At 42.9% G+C, this 16723-nt stretch overlaps 6 protein-coding genes across 6 annotated transcripts; 4 read left to right on the top strand and 2 right to left on the bottom strand.

Annotated features, from left to right (window-relative positions):
* Window positions 1–3447: 3447 nt before the first annotated feature.
* On the top strand, window positions 3448–8202 carry FPOAC1_004464 (uncharacterized protein; the record flags this gene model as incomplete). The annotated part of the gene is made up of 5 exons (XM_044849012.1): window positions 3448–4145; window positions 4192–4629; window positions 4682–5524; window positions 6666–6676; window positions 6734–8202. 5 exons carry the CDS (start codon window positions 3448–3450, stop codon window positions 8200–8202), a joined length of 3459 nt encoding a protein of 1152 aa, XP_044707722.1.
* A 295-nt stretch (window positions 8203–8497) lies between these two features.
* On the bottom strand, window positions 8498–9596 carry FPOAC1_004463 (uncharacterized protein; the record flags this gene model as incomplete). Its single annotated transcript, XM_044849011.1, has 2 exons — window positions 8498–9319; window positions 9372–9596. 2 exons carry the CDS (start codon window positions 9594–9596, stop codon window positions 8498–8500), a joined length of 1047 nt encoding a protein of 348 aa, XP_044707721.1.
* A 1109-nt stretch (window positions 9597–10705) lies between these two features.
* Window positions 10706–11019, top strand: FPOAC1_004462 (uncharacterized protein; the record flags this gene model as incomplete). The annotated part of the gene is made up of 3 exons (XM_044849010.1): window positions 10706–10828; window positions 10887–10957; window positions 11013–11019. 3 exons carry the CDS (start codon window positions 10706–10708, stop codon window positions 11017–11019), a joined length of 201 nt encoding a protein of 66 aa, XP_044707720.1.
* Window positions 11020–11498: 479 nt separating this feature from the next.
* FPOAC1_004461 (uncharacterized protein) lies at window positions 11499–12379 on the bottom strand (the record flags this gene model as incomplete). The annotated part of the gene is made up of 2 exons (XM_044849009.1): window positions 11499–12249; window positions 12297–12379. 2 exons carry the CDS (start codon window positions 12377–12379, stop codon window positions 11499–11501), a joined length of 834 nt encoding a protein of 277 aa, XP_044707719.1.
* Window positions 12380–13075: 696 nt separating this feature from the next.
* Window positions 13076–14827, top strand: FPOAC1_004460 (uncharacterized protein; the record flags this gene model as incomplete). The annotated part of the gene is made up of 3 exons (XM_044849008.1): window positions 13076–13086; window positions 14486–14502; window positions 14556–14827. The coding sequence occupies 3 exons, from the start codon at window positions 13076–13078 to the stop codon at window positions 14825–14827; spliced, it is 300 nt and encodes a 99-aa protein (XP_044707718.1).
* A 370-nt stretch (window positions 14828–15197) lies between these two features.
* Window positions 15198–15776, top strand: FPOAC1_004459 (uncharacterized protein; the record flags this gene model as incomplete). The annotated part of the gene is made up of 1 exon (XM_044849007.1): window positions 15198–15776. The coding sequence occupies one exon, from the start codon at window positions 15198–15200 to the stop codon at window positions 15774–15776; it is 579 nt and encodes a 192-aa protein (XP_044707717.1).
* Window positions 15777–16723: the final 947 nt, after the last annotated feature.

Raw genomic sequence — 16723 nt, 5'->3', positions numbered from 1 at the left:
TTTCAGCCCTCGGGATGTCGGTGTTTTTTCGCTGCCTTTACTGCAACTCATCTACGCGGACCGCGGATAATTTATCGAAAGGCATCTCGGTTCTCAATTGGATAGGGTCATAGCCATGTTTCGTCCGAACTTTCCCTTGGATCTCCGATCACTGTGGACTGTCGTAACAACAAGGCGACTCTAATGCTTACAGGACCGTTTCGCATAGCTAAGTCGTCTGCAAATGATTTGCCCCCGCTTGTGTTGAAATTATAATTCGCGAAATACCACTACAAGCTTCAAGTGTCGTGGAGAAATCACCTGCTAGGAAGCTAAGCCGAAGCCTATTCTTGCCCATCTATACATGCGGTGGTATCGCCAGCCTACGACTGAACAACAAATCACAACAAATCACAGCCCTGTCACCATACTAAAGTCTTTGCTATTACCCGATAATCCTCGTAGTACTGCAATCCATCAGTTTTCTGAGTTTCAGACTCTCTATGACAAGTCGTCGCTATCGCTACCTGTGGAAACGAACGAGGATACTTGCATGTCTTTAGGGTCAAGACATGTCACCATGATACCATCTCAGCTGGATACCGCACCTGCACTTCGCGTCAAGGGACATTTTATCATGCTTCTGTCCTCTTCTAGAAGGTTTGAAACCCGCGCCACCATCATGACGCCCTTAACTATTGGCGCCGGCAAACCACCAGCATTCTACTACGTTGCTTGGCAACTCTCTTTTATTTTGTCAAACAGGCAGCCCAGGATCGTTCCGCCCTTGAGGTATACTCGAGACCTCAACTTCTTGTCGATCATATCTATGGTGAGCTTCATGCTGGTCAAGTTTATAGCCAGTCACCAAGACAAGTCGACAAGCCGCAGCTTACGTCTTTGATCCGTATCCTGAACCAGACAAGGAGGATCCCACCGAAGCCCATAAGTTTTGAGTAATCCGGTGTGGATGGAAGCGAATGAAGATGCCTATATTTGGAGACCGTTAGACCTCTAGAGGTTACTGAGTCAAGCTCTATATGTCGGGGACTCTGGGGGTTTCTGTGTCCCACTGTTGTGATGGTGTAGCGTTTGTAGGAGGTTTGGGCTGTATCGGAAGAAGATGATTGAGGGTGTGTCATGACTATTTCGGGTCAGACAATGAGGGGAATGCAGGCAATTATTCGAGACGAGTTGGACAAGTATTCTCTCAAGGAGGTTCTGGGAACACATGTTTGCCAATGTAGGTTGGTTATTTGATGTATTGGCTTAGTATAGCCTGGGAAACTCACGTATTCATATCAGCCTACTCGTCTTTAACCGAGTATTGCTAACTCTTGACTTCGCGACATGGAGAGAAAATAACACTCCGCCGTTCCATGTCATGTCAGAGAGGTCATCGATAGTGAACGAGTTTGTGTTGTACTGGCTCTATAAGTATAAGGCATGTTGTCCTTATAACAGTATTGTACGCACTGTACTGGAACTGTCCTGTCAATTCCCGCGGGAAACCCACGTTACCATTTAGACTAAATCACCACCTTGCCATATATCCCCCTACTTTGCACACCTGTGATAGTATTATATCACTAAAGTAATAATAACTTTAAATAATTCTATAATTATATATATTAATTTAATTTAATTAAGATTTTATATACTATTTAATTAATATATATTATATTTATATTTTTTTTCTTAAATTATTTTTTAATCTTTTTCTTTATTTTTTCTTATAATCTATATATAATATTCTTTTTAATTAGATCTTTTATTATAATAATTTAATTAATTAAAAAGAAAGCCTTATTTAAGTTAAATTTAATTAAGACTTAGCTAGTAAGCTTTTTAATTATTATTAAAGCTTTAAGAATAGCTTTTTCTTCTTTAAGTTATTAAATTTAATTATTTTTATTATTAATTAATTTTATTATTTTCTTTATAATATAATTAAAGTTATAAATTAATATATTTTTATTACTTTAAGTAGCTTTTTATTATTTTTAAATATCTTTATTTTTCTATAGTATACTTTAAATTATATTATTATTTACTTAGGCTTTCCTTAAGGTTATTAAGCTTTTAAAGGTTTTATATTTTTATTTACTAGGCTTTAATATCTCTATAGCCTTTTTAATATAAATTAAAAATATCCTAGATTTTAAAAAACTATTTATTATATTCTTATAATTTATAGCTTTTTCTAAAGCCTTTTTATATACTTTTAAGAAAAGTTATTATTAATTTAAAGAGATTACTTTATATATAGCTTAAGTATAAATTAATTAATAATAATATATTTTAAAGGGCTTAAATATAATAATATTAAGTAATTAAATAATATATAATAAATATAAAGGTAATTAAAAGAGTTAAATCTTATATATTTATATTTTCTTTATTAATTTAAATATTATATATAATTTATATTAATTTAAAATTAATAGTTTTTATTAAGAAGGATTTAATAATATTATCTTAAGAATAAAAACTTTTATAAACTATTAAATAAAGATATTTAAATTAAACTAGCCTTTAAGACTTATTTTATATTTTTAATTAAGAAAAATACTTAAAAATTACTATCTTTAAAGGTTTTTACTAGTAAAAATAATAATAAGTATAAGTTAATAAGATCTTATTAATATATATTTAATTATTAATACTTAAGTTAAATTATTAGTCTTAATAACTTTAAATTATACTATTATAACTATTTTAATTATTATATTTACTTAAGTTTCCCTTAATTATATACTATTCTTATTAATATTATATATATTATTTTATATAATATTTTTAATATTAATAATCTATTAAAGATTATTATAATAATTAAATAATAATTTCTTTATTATATAATATTTCTTAGCTATTTTATAGACTTTTATAGGCTTTTTTTATATAATAGAATATTATATAAAGAATTAATTTATTTAATTCTTATTAATATAGAATATTTACCTATTAACTTTAAATAATTACTATATAAAGCTATATATTTTAAACTTTATAAAAAGTTAAAATATTTTTTTTTTTTAATAATATAAATCTTTAGATTATTTTCTTATTTAAAAGTTAATAATAATTCTTTTTAATATACTATATTAAAATTATAAGCTTTAATATATTAATTTTTTAATATTAAAAGCTTAATTAAATATTTTTATACTAAAGTATATAAATTAATATTTTTAATATTATTAATAATTAAAAAAATTCTATATTTATAATTTAATAGCTATAAATTTATTTTTATTAAAATTAGAAAAAATAGATTTATTTTAATAAATATAAAGTAATATAAAAGTATAGGCTTTAATAATGAGTTAATATTGTAAGGTATGCAGGGTCAGGGGGTATATGGCAAGGTGGTGATTTAGTCTAGCTTACACCATTATAAATGCCGCGGAGAGATTTCCCTACCAACGATTGATGCCAAACAGCAACTACAACAAAAAGAAAAAGATGCGCCCATATAGATCACATCTCCGACCGGCCTGTGTTCCTTGCCGGAAACGCAAATCCCGTTGCCAGTCCGATGAATCAGGCGAAGCTGCTTGCCTTATGTGCCGAGCTCATCGCACTGAGTGTGTATATCCCCCGGAGTTTAGAGTACTAGATCCATCATCGACTCCCAAATCAAGGCGACGGGCAAAACGAGACTCACGCGACAGTGGCTCCAACCCAGTGCCTGCATCAGTGGCGGATGATTCACTTATTGAGCAGTCCACATTGAGTATAGGACCGAACCCAATACCAACACCAACTCATGGATCTATTCAAGATACAGCTGCAAGAAACGCAGTACCAGTTATCTCTCCATTGGCGTCGAGAAGCACAGAATGGCCCCAAAAAGACGCTCAACCCGAGGAGTCACCATTGGCACTGGGATCCAATGATGAACAACAGCATAATCTTCATATAGTTGGTCCGACAGTGACATCCGATAACCAGGTGTTATCAGACTATCTATCTGCGATGCCTAGTTCAACAAGAGGGTCTCGAATTGTCAGACCAGTTCCGGGAAATAGATCTCGTCCTGTCTTATTCACCATGGTCCAGAAGCGACCGGTAGGGCTGGACTCAAATCGCACTTTCCCAGAGGAGAGGCTTCAACTCATTGAGAAGATACTGGAGCCCTTTGCCAGTCATGTTCTAGATGTGTAAGTCCATAGCGCAATGATACAAGACACTGCTGACATTGTCCAGTTATTTCGAAAAGGTTAACTCGTCTTTCCCTTTGCTCGATGAAGCACATTTCCTTAAACAGTACATGGAGAAGAAAGATAGCATATCTCCCGCGCTACTCAGCTGTTTATACGCTCACTCTATAATCTTCTGGAATAGCTCTCCTATCCTGTCTCGTCACAGGTGTCCTGATGGACGCTTTATCTGGAATCTTGCTACCGAAGCCATATACTCGCAAATACACAGGTCTCCTGGTATATCTGTGATTGAAGCGGCCATTTTGAACATTGGCGGGCGTGAAGTAACTTCTCTTATTGGCAATGGGGTCTTGTTCGCCTCGTCAGTCGCAATGGCGCATTCGCTAGGCCTGAATCACAGCCCGGCACCATGGGAGATCCCACAATCCGAGAAGAATTTGCGGATGAGAATTTGGTGGGCACTTTTGATTCATGACAAATGGTATGTAGACATCTTGATCAACCCCGTCACCTCCAGTCTAACGCGCAATCAGGTTGAGTTTAGCACATGGAACACCTCCCATCATCTCCTCGAGTCTGAATGATGTACCCAAACCGCTCGTGGAGAACCTTTGCGAAGAAGGTGCATCTCCGGACAAATTGCTCAAGGCCACCATATACATCGCTCTCTTGGGACTTACAGACGTCTTGGACATGCATTTGAGGCATGTCCATCGGCTTAGAAACGCGGACGAACCTAGACACACGACACGTCTGGAGTTGGCACTGAATAGTTGGGTTGAGAATCTTGGTGATGACATCCGTCGAGTCGTCATCCGTGGGACGAATCTAGCAATTCCCGGTGCAGCAAACTTACGCCTGTCATATTTGACCGTCAGGCTATTATCTCAGAGAATTGACCTTGAAGAGGGGAAGCGCATCCATGAGGCCAACGATAGCCGCCTTTTAAATCGCTACATGCAAGCCCGAAGAACTGCAGAAGATATCCTAATTCTGGTGCAGGAGTTACAGGCAGAACATCTTGCAGATTTTTGGCTCCCAAGTAGCGCCTTTGCACTCTCCACAACAGTCAGCTTCCTTCTCCGATGCGCTCTAGAGACGGAGAACTCTACTTCGGGGCTCGTCCAAAGCTCTTCTTTAAAGATTGCTTCCGACCTCTTATCTACTCTTCGGTCGCATAAGGAGAAATATGCTTGGGATCTTGGCGATATTTGTTTGGCTCAGCATACTGAAGTTGTGGAAAAGCTTCTGGCGATTACTCCACCCGAAGACCCAAGTGCAGAAGAACCGCAGGACTTTTCCAACTTTTTTATGTCTGATGATGCTTTTCTAGATCAGTTGTTTCCGAGCTTATGGGATCCGTTGCAGAATGTCTGGTAGGTAGTCAACACTTTCCCGCGGCAAACCTTGATTGAGTCTCTCCTCAGGGCATCAGAAAGATTGACCGCTGGAAGGATAAGAAATTAAATCAGTCATATAACCTCAAAGTTGTCTTATTATAGAGATTTGCATAGAATAGAGTCTTAAAGGTTTGGAGTACAGTGCCACTGAAAATACGGGAACAGATTGAGAACCATGGGACTATTTTTCACGTGCATATGATCTTCTTCATCATTACATCCATTTTCAGTGTCTATGACCTGAAAGACCTGAGCATGTACACGCTCACATTTGGTGGTAGCTACAGGAAGAAATCCAGATCTGACCACAGAAACCAGCAAACTAATGACTATAAACAAACGACAAGCCATTGCTAACCACTATTCATAAGCCGTTGCAGACCTGACCGGGTTATAGACTTTCGTTAATTACATGAACTAAGCTGTACACTAAATGGAGGACTGCCCACAAAGTGCGTAAATTGACCTAATGAGACCTGTTATGATCCCAATATCCGATACCTAAAACACCCTCCACTCCATTGTCATTGCTAGTCGCCACATTCCTTTCATATAAAGTATAGCTCGTTGTCTTCTGCTCACTCCATCAACAAAGGCTCTGGTCACCGTTGTCGCTTTGGGTTGCTTGTTTCTTGCACCTTGAACTTTGAAGTTCCGATGTCAACGTTTTAAGCAGCTCCTAACTATAGACTTATGAACATTGAGATACCTCACAATCTACGTAGTCTTAGAGCAGTTATCGTGTAGATATTTATTTATTAAGATTAACATACAAAGATTCATGCAGAATCAAGAGTATGTAAGTTTGCAATTATTGAAAAGGCAGAAGTGGATTGCTCAGAGTGTTTGTTTTAGTCGGTCAGTATATACTGGAGCCTGTCGGTGCCTTGTCACTGTCAGTCACTCCCTCCAGTTCCTTAGATTTTCCAAATCTTTCTTTGCATATAATAGCCTAGCGGTTTCTGCTCCTTCTTCTTACCATCCCTCTACACGTAATCAGAGACAAAGTCAACATCAGACTCTGGTAATCGCGTACAACCACAATACCTCAGAACTTCGGAGCATTCGCTCAGGTCACAGGGAAATGATCGGTGTGTGATTTATTTGGGCTGTCTAGTTTCACAAAAGGTCTGAAGGTCACCATGCGACGCAAATATATACTGAAAGTTGCTGACACCGTGATAGATTCTCTAGCCTGGCTTCCCAAGCCCAGCATGGCCAGATTTGAGGATCTCCCGCTCGAACTGGTGAACAAAATCATCATCGAGAACGGCCTTCCTCTCAAATCTCTAGCAGCTCTGCGCTTGTGCTGGCCTCATATCGATGTGATAACCCTTCCACCTTTGTTCCGTAAGGTTCACATCACATTCGCTCCAAAACACCTGGAAAGACTCAAGGCTTTTGCATCGTCCCCACGCGTCGCACCGTATGTACAAGAGCTGCTCTTCTACGATCCCAAAATCATCCAGACACCCTATAAGGATGGTTTCGTCCATACAGATAAAGGCTTGGAAGGATACTCGCATGCATTTCTTTGCGACCTCTTGAAGTGTATTGATGCCCTGCCAAACCTACACACATTCACATCTGGGCCAGGTACTGATGACAAGAACACCAAGAAAGAGGATATTGATGGCCTCTTGTATGCCATTTTGCCTGCTTTATGTCGACCTTCATCCCGTATTACATCTCTCAGACTCCATGACCCCCTCAACTACTTTCTTTGGGCACATACAAAGTTCTGCCGTCATGAAAGGCCACACACAATTTTCAAGTCACTCCCAGACAAATACTGCACTGGGATGCGTGTTAACGCCTCTACATTCTATCATGAATGTGCTTGTACTTCTTTGGGTCGTCCGAACAGTGTACATCGTTTCTGGCCGTACGAATGGATCACTGCTCTCCGAGGCTTGGTAAAACTCGATCTTTTAACAGAAACTTACAGGGACGATCGACCTAGCCGGCCGGAAGTCGATGACTTGTTCGTCGAATTTCTCAAGGGGGCAGTCAATCTTGAGGAACTTTCCATCCAGTGGAAATACAATATGAGCAGCCTTAGGAAGTGTCTTCTTACAGATTCTGACGCTGAGCAACTACAGCGCCTCTTCGACAGCAACATCAAGTTTCCCCGTCTCAGGACCATCAAATTGGCATATGTCCAACTCACCCTCTCCGGCAAACCATTTCAGGACTTCATAGAACGTCATGCAGCCACCCTACGACATATCGTGCTTTGCCAAATTAACGAGAACGTTCCTGAAGTCATCAGATTCGCTGCAAGAAGTCCTAAACTTCATCTTCATCGATTTGTTGTTTTCCCGAATTACGATTGGCGTTTCCCATTGAAAATGGAGTCGTCGGCATTGGTTCCGGAACAGTCGCTGTTGGAATATATCAACAGTAATGACCCTGAGCATCAAGACCCTTTGTCAGCTTTGGGCCGCGACCCTTGTTGGGGAACAGTTGTTCAGAGGATAAAGCCTCGGTCGGTAAGGGTAAGGTGGCCAGGGAGCTCAAGAAAACAGTGGACGAAAATATGTTGGAAATTGATGATTCCCGGTGTAAGCCCTCCCGTTGCTTTTCTTGGCCCCGAGGAGTGGCCAGAACAAAATGGGTGGATGCACGTTGCTTGCAATGAATGTAGCGACTAGTCATGTCTTCGACACTATGCGACCCGTCAGGGAGGTGCCAGAAAGAAAGGTCGATGTTTGAGCTTCAGGGTGCAAAAAGCAACCAACTCAAAGCTACCACGACGATCTAGTGTGTTTGGCAATGTACAATTAAGATAAGACGCTTTGATTCCACTAGTAAATGAGAACTATCATGACAAGTCTAACCCTCATCCAACGCCAAAAGCAAATCGTGATTGCATCGCTATTCTCTGTCCTCCCTGTGCCGATAAAACCAACCTCGCTTCAAGCCTTCTGGCACAGTCCACCAAGCTAACTATTGCGTATTATGTGCGACGCCAGCACTAGCAGCACTCTCACCAACCTTGACTTCTTCCTCGGGCACGCCAACGCCAACACTAGCTACACTGGCGATACTCTGTGTTGTCATGCCTCGTTCCCGATCACCACCAGGTCGAATAAGTAGTCCTTCTCGTGGTCCTGCTATGCTCGCTCCCCCAGCGGGAGTCACGCTCATGCTGGTGGTGGTACTGACACTATCGCTCCTTGGTCGACTTGTATCACTAGCCCTTCGTTGACGAACCTGTCTCTCCAACTCCCTGATCTTTCGCTTCAAAGCATCATTCTCCTTCTTGGCAGTCTCGAGCTCGCCTCTGTAAAATGCCGTCTCCTCGTATCGCATGGTAGCTGGCATAAGTCCGGGACTCAGTTGCTCGCTGAGGCTTCCGGGTATTGCACCAACGGAACTCGGTGGGATCGACGTAGGCGGGAGTCGCTGTTGTTGAAAGTAATTGGACGGATCGAGACTGCTGCTGTGTTGCGGTCCGGGAGAATTTGTCAGGCTCCTCCGAGAGGCGGTACTATCCTGCCGCGAGAGAGGGGTAGCATGTGAGGGGCGAGGAGCGTGGATCCGTGCTTCGTAGGACGATGACAGCTGCTGGCTGGCAATGCCCTGAGACGTGGTCGATGACGTTCGGTGGTGTCGAGCGGTGGGAATGGAGAAGCCTGCACCTGATAGGCGAGATTGTTCGGCTACATCATGGGATGAGTTTGCAGCGGAGGTGGATGAAGTGTTGGACACGACCGAGGCGTTCTGGGCAGCTCGAAGAAGTGACAGCTCGCGAGATAAGCGATTTACCTAGAAGATGTTAGAGTGACCCTCGAATAAATCGTCAAGTTGATGGACTTACAACAGCTTCCTGTTCCTTTTCAAGCTCGAGGTGAAGTTCGGCAGCGGTCAACGGACGAGGATGTCTTATCGGTCCAGGCCCTCCAACGCCCAGCTCCTGGGAAGGCGGTTGTGAAGCGGTCAGGGCAGGTGATGAAAAAGACGGCGAACGAGAATGGTTAACAGTACTCTGGTTCGAAGGAAGAATATTCAGAGATGGCGAGGCAGGACCCGGAGGAGTAGCCATTGTTGCAGACTGGCGGCGAGATGCCGCGAGAGGAAGTGGTGAAGGCGGGACTGAGTTGAGGTCCGGCATGCCGGTCATCAAGATGTTCTTTTAGTTTCCTAAGTGTGGTTTTTGTTTTGTTTGATGATGATGTATGAGCCGGAGATTTAATCTCAGGGTCTTGATAGAAAAGAGAAAAGAATGTTTCAACTTGGGTTAAGGTGTGTTCGGGACATGTTCGAATGGAAGCTCCCCAGCGGGCCGGCAGCTACTAAACACGCCAAGGCCGTCCAAGCTTCCGACTGGTGGGGTTCTGAAGCTGTTGAATGACAATGCCATCTCTAGGGTAATTGACTTACCAGCACTGATTGAATGAATCTTACTTTTTGTGACTGCTGGCAATGATGGAGATACATGTCACTGATGTTTCCAAGTATTAGTAATTCTCTGTGATCAACTGGAGCCATGTTGTTATCCTCCTCTGGTTAGCTATGACTGATCAAGGTTATCGACCATAAGCTGAATGTCATGATGAAGCGACTACCCAGACAACAGCAATAACAACATTACAAGACTATAGCGGGGAAAGTAAACGGATCGATTCGAATAAACCAACTGAGAAAAAACGGAGTATTATAAACATTCAATTATTCTTATCAATACTTGTCAATATTATCCAACACTCAAAGTACTATACCTAAAGCATGATGAAACCTCCCAATTCAATCCTTGAAAGTGGGGTTCAGTGAGCTTCAAGATCCAAGCTCACAGATAGCTTCACCTCAACCAACCACCAAGAAAATCATCTGCATCTCAGCGTTCCTGAAAAAGGGCCGTCTATCAAAAACTCACCGAGATTACTGGATACGGACCAATCGAGGTTCTGACTGATGAGGGGTCAATAATCTTTGTAAACAATTCCTCATCTCGATCTCGCCCATGATGTAATCGACCTATGACGGCATACTATTCCACCTTCGACGTCAACTTGCAATCATTCTCTGTGCCCATGCTTTCTTATATCTAGTAAATATCTAAGTCTTTTTCTTCCTCTTTTTTCAATCATCTGAGACAATTCAACCACAAATTTTACACCCTTTCACCACCCAAACAAATACACAACAGCCATCATGCCTGAAGGACGTCAATCTCCTGCTCCCGAGCAACAGAGCGGTCGCCAGCAGCAGGATCCCCCTGCCTCTGGAAAGGGTATCAACGAGACCGACAACAAGGATCCCAAGGCTCAGCTTGAGGTAAGATTGCACCAATGTTTCGAGACGTGGTTGTCACGATACTAACCTGCCCATGTAGAACCTCTCATCAAACCCCAAGGGTATCACCGACGATGAGGTCGAGAAGAAGTTCGCCAAGACCGAGAAATAGTCAGACACCCCGAATGAATGGTCTCGAGCGATCAATTGCTAACCTCCTACAGAGCAAATGATACCACGATGGTAACGAATTGAATGGAATTAGTGCATGGATAGAATTAATTAATCACGACTGAAATAATCATTATAAATGTCGCCTTTGCCTGTGTCTTGCTATGTTGGCCTGTGACCTCTCATTCATCCTTCTGTAGGTAGTAGTTTCACTTGCTCGGAATGTTCCAGCTGTGTTCATCATCGCGAAAGTGCCTTATCGTACAACTAACTATTCCCAGGAGGGCCAGCCACAGAAGACTTTATTAAAATGGCATGACTAACGGATACTTCATTCCAAACATACCGACAACAGCCTGTCGGGACATCTTGAATCACATGGGCAAACTTAGATCAAGAAACTATTGTATTAATCAATTGTGCCGTGCGTAAAAAGTCGTAACAATTCGTCAACAGGCTAAACAAAGCCACAATAATACTATCTCATCAGGGCTACAAAAGAACATCCACCTTGATTAACCTTTCCTCCATTTTTGATCGTTTAGTGCTTCTCACCAGATTCGGGAGCGCTAACATTGGGACCGTTGTCTGCAGAGGCAGCAGGAACTGATGTTCCCAGAGCACCGTGACCAGCCTCAGGAGCGGCAGTACCAGAAGTCTTCTCCTTGCCAAAGACCTTCTCAAGACCAGCAGCCTTGTAGGCGCTTCCACCGTGCTCCTCCTTCTTGAGATCAGCAAGACGACGAGCCTCAGCGTGAACCTCTTGGACCTGTCGGCTGCCCTCGGTGTAGAAATCGGCAATCTTCTTGCCGGTGGGTGTGTTGGAAGCCTTCTCAAAGTAAGAGCTCAAGCCGAGCCACAGGCTGTTGGCACGTTGGGAGATTCCGTAGCTCTCATCGGTGGCCTTGGCCCGGTCGGTGGCGTGGTACTTCTCGTCGAGACCCTTGAGGGTAGAGAAGAAGCGGTTGGTGACACCGTGGGTGGCATCGAGATCAAGAGCTCGCTGGATGGCGGCATCACCTACAACGTAGCCGTGGGCGAGGTACTCAGCCAGGATACGGGCGCGGGGCTTCTCCTCCTGGGTGATCTCGTCGGAGTCGCGATCAGCGTTCTTGGTGGTGGGAACATCGTCGTCGCCATCGGCGGTGGCACTGGTAACCTCAAGATGGTTTGTGCCGAGCTGGGTGTTGTTGAGGAGAAGAGCAGTCTTCTTGGCGGTCTCCTTCTCGAAGATGACCTCTGCGGACTTTGTCTCGCCCTCCTGAGTGACCTTGAGATCTTGGATCTTGCCGCTGGATGGTTGTTAGCTTGGTTTTGCAAGGAGATAGAAGATTCTTACCAGAAGCTGAAAAAGTCCTTGATCTCGCCGTCGCTGGTGGCGGGGGCAATGTTCTTGACGTTGATGGTAGAGTTGGCAGACATGATGAATGTGTGTTGTGTTGTTTTGTTAGGGGTATCAAACTTGTGAGTAAAAAGGTACGATATGCAGGTGATGAAAGGGGAGGCAGCTGTTTATAAACTGGCAAATGGTAAAGTAGGAATGACGACACCAAGAATGATAGTGACGAGGCAACTACTAAGTTACTAAGTTAGGCAGTGTATCTATTTGTCTCTGTGGCTTGGTTGGGAATGGGACCGACCGGAGCTGGAGCTGGGAGCTTCTGTGGAGGGGGAACTGGACTGGACTGCGGGGCAATTGAGCGACATCATCAGAGGGAGCCCAGTTTGATGGCATGATATGCACGTGAATGATGTTGGAGAGTACGTCATGATTCACTGATTATAGGTGTAGTCGTAAGTACCCTCTAGCACCATCATTAATTGTTGGGATTGGCATTCTCAAGAACAAACTAGAAGCTGTCATTCTGTGGCGAGGTGATGAAACAGTCTCAGACCAAATCAAGTCGCAGATGAATGAAGTTTCTTTTCACATGTCAAGACCCTTTTTCTTTAACGATGATCTTGGCTGATGATCACCTTCCTTCTTATTTCCGTAGCATGATGGCGATGCTAGTATCATGAATAAAGTCATGAGATATTCGTCTACGCGTCTTGACACGCGTATCTGACGATGCATTCAATATGGCGTTTTACATTCGACTGTCTTCTATGCAGAGAATGTCTGCAATGTAAACGTGACCTCTCTGAGACCTTTTATGTGTTGGGTTTAGTACATATCTTCATGGGCGCTAATAGTTCCCGTCCTGCGGGTAAGGTAAAGTAACCGTCCGTCCCTAGACGGCGTATGGGTTCTAAATTAATCTCTTTGATGCATGACGCATAAAGGGCTGAAAATTACGAGACATTATTACAGACATGAGAGGAGAGTCAAGAGTTGCGATAATTCAGTCTTCAATACAGAGTAGAATTGAGTGATTAAATCCCACTTATACCATAGATTTAGTGAACAAGGCCCAGACCATCCGCTCTTCATCACCGCCTTTATCTTTACCTTGCCAACTAACACGTCTCCATTCTATCGCATCAAACCCCTGTCCATCAAGCGCTGATGGGAATTTTCCAATGCGACTCTTCAATTTAGTGGTAAATTAGTTTTCATCCCATCCTCCATCAATTTGCGACAAACCCTTACTTCTCAGGGAGATGACTATGCTATGATCGATAGTAGTCATGCCATAATAACATTCGCGTTAGAGTTAAACACCATTCGTGTCAAATATCACCAACCATCACGAGATAAAAACGCCTCCAACAAGAATTACCGCTCGCCACTTGTCTATTTTTTAATCCTCTTCCTCATCTGGCAAAGTACATCACCTAAGCCCACTCTCCCGCTTCTCTAGACAAGCGCTGAGGGTCACACGCCAGGTTGGCGATCGACTTCAAAGACCAGGGTCTTTATGATCCTTGTTCCTCAACCAGGATCGCCTCTCTAATTTTTTTCTCTTTCTCATTTTGTCAAGAACGGAACGTGAAGTCTAGAAAGGGGAAATACAACAGAGGAAAAGGACACCTGTCAATACGAAGCTCTCGCAAATATAAACCTTAATATCACTGTGTGTGTGTTCAGCCAGATCTTACTGCATACAAGTATTGATTACAGGTCAGGTCAGGCCAGCCAGGGCAAAAAAAAAGCCCCCTCTCGTGTTTAAACGAGATCCATCACGGGCTTCAAGGCGGTCTAAGCGGTTGGGTTCTAACGCCTCCCCCAGAGACCAGACCGCATTGATGCAAACTTGCAACCCTACTATTAACTATTAACATCTAACCATGCCATGAAAGGGAACCAGAGCACACCACCATAAGCCTTTTCCCACTTTCTTTTGTTTCGACGCCAAGGAAACAAACTAGTAACGGTCCAGGTAAAAAAGGAACCCATATTCCCAGTTTTTGGTTTGGGGGGACAAGGACCTCGTCTCTTTTTTTCCTCTATCCTTGTTGGTGATTTCATTTCACCGCTCACCTTTTCTTTTTTGCTTACTCGAGTATTCTCTCTTTAACTCATATCACTTCAACGGACGATCAAACGAAAAAAGAATATACCTATAAGTCATTTCATATTTCAAGGCTTGTTAAATATCAAGGTATGTGACGTACATGTCTCTCTTTCATGGTTTGCGACTAACAAATTGACTAGAAACTACCATGCCTCTTGTTCCAAGCTCCGCACCGCTGCCCAGCAGTATGACCACATTTGCTTACTTGCGTGAGCAAAAAATACTCAACATCGTCTACGTCGGCCTTCTCGTAGTCGAAGTCCTTATGGTTCTAGGCGTCATCTCCGTCGCCCTCGTCAAGCGAGTCAAAGCACACCGACGACCCAAAATGACACGACCAGTCACACCTTTAACAAACTATCCGCCTCACCAATATATGCATATCGGAAACGAAAAGACAACAACATTATGACGACTTGAAGACCTAAGAGAGGGAAGGGAGAAGTACCAAAGTTGGCGGTTGATCAAACTCAAAGAACGACATCACTACATTTTATTCCTTTGTTCACGACACAACATTCAGTTTCGAAAGGGCTCATTCACTGTTTTCAGAAACAAAAAAGGGGACGGAGGTTCGGTTGTTCATGATTTACGCAGGGTTTCAGTATGCACAATGCGTTTGTTCACTTGGAGCGGGACATGATGATTTACGACTATATATACCCAGATCTTTGTTAGCTAATGCAATTTACTCTTTTTTACGTTAACTATTCGTCCCTCACAGAAGTTGACACTGCAGAGACACACTGTCTGCAAGACTTGTACGAAATACTAACGACATCATGGCTCTTCTCTCACAACTGATCGCCGCAGACGTAGACAAGCCTAGTCTGTGGCAACCCAAGCCCGCGCGTAAGTGTCCGCACTGCGAGTTCTATCCTTATCGCCAAGAGAAAAAGGTATGCGAGGTTTGTGAGTTCAAGATGGGCGAAAAAGGCGTGAGAACCTACGTTGAGAGTAATGAGAAGAACTGGGTTGTGTATCACCTCGTTCGAGAAGGAGAGCTACCAGCCAGGTCTTTACTCGAGGATCATATGCGCACGCGACTTGTTAAAGAGAACCGTTGCCGACGGCTCTCATGCGCCGTGGAGAGGGTCTCTGCTTACGCCCACTGCGAGCCATGTCGAGAGAGGCTCACCAAAAAAGTTGCTGACATGAAGGATCCGAGGGCTGTTCCCGAGACAGCTGTCGCTCGCCTCCAAGCGCTGGGCTACTCCGAGACAGGGTTTGCCATGAGGATTGCCAAGAACGAGACTTGGGTTCTGCCCGAGGACTGGACATGGGAGAGTTCACTAGGTCAGTTTGTGCATCCTGATCGTAAGACCTACAACGGGAACTTGGATCCTGAGGAGATGGTTTGATTCGCAGTTTTGCTTTGCAATCCGAGGTCGACCATCCGATGGGCTGGCCCCATTGGAATCGTGGACTTCAGTGAGTCATGACTGATCTTCATGCAATACCGACTATCTAAGCACGACTGTCTTTTGACCCGGGAATCTTTGTCAATCGTGACTGAGTTTGGAGTATGATCTAGAGAGTGGTTAAAGTATTGCATTAGGAGTAAGTAAATACTGCTTAGTCCATCCGTTGGTTCTCAAACCATTCTTTTCGGAGGTAGGTAACTCATGAATTGATATATTTGCCCAAACTGACATCGCAAGAGTCCATGCCGTGATTAATATTCTTATCAAATAACATACATATCTAATCTTCAACCGTACTGAATCTCTACCTAGAGGTCATCTGCAAATATCATCAACTCACTATATGCTTAGCTATTCATGTCTGTAGCTGCCATTAGCACAAAGAATGATACGAAACGTGAATAGAAGTCAGTTTCCTATTGGCACAGCCACTGACCAAAAAGACCGTGTTTTGAGGATATGGTTAGACTTAAGAAGATAAAGTAACTTTGTTAATATCTATACCCGTATTGCTTATCAACCTCAACTGAAACCCAGTGTTTTTCGGCATACTTCAGATATGTGACTAGATCCAAGTTTGATCTATCCACGCACATTGAAAACTCCAGATACGCCATGACTGACAAGGCAGCTCCTGGACTCTATGATGTGGGCTATGACGGGTAGAAAAAGCTGTTAGAAAGTTATTTTGTAAATGTAAAATCCTTTTATCCTGCAATATTTAATAGCCTCGTTTAGCCATGATCTTTCACTGTCGACTTAACTTACGCAACCCTACCGCTAGCCAAGATGTCACGACAACGCCGCATCATTTCGTTTCAAAAACTCCCTTACGACATTCATTTCGAAATCGCAAGGTACTTAGAATACAGAGATATTCTTAG

Source organism: Fusarium poae, chromosome 2 (genome assembly GCF_019609905.1).
Source record: "Fusarium poae strain DAOMC 252244 chromosome 2, whole genome shotgun sequence".
In the NCBI taxonomy this organism is placed as follows: domain Eukaryota; kingdom Fungi; phylum Ascomycota; class Sordariomycetes; order Hypocreales; family Nectriaceae; genus Fusarium; species Fusarium poae.
This window is presented reverse-complemented; position numbering and strand designations above follow the sequence as displayed.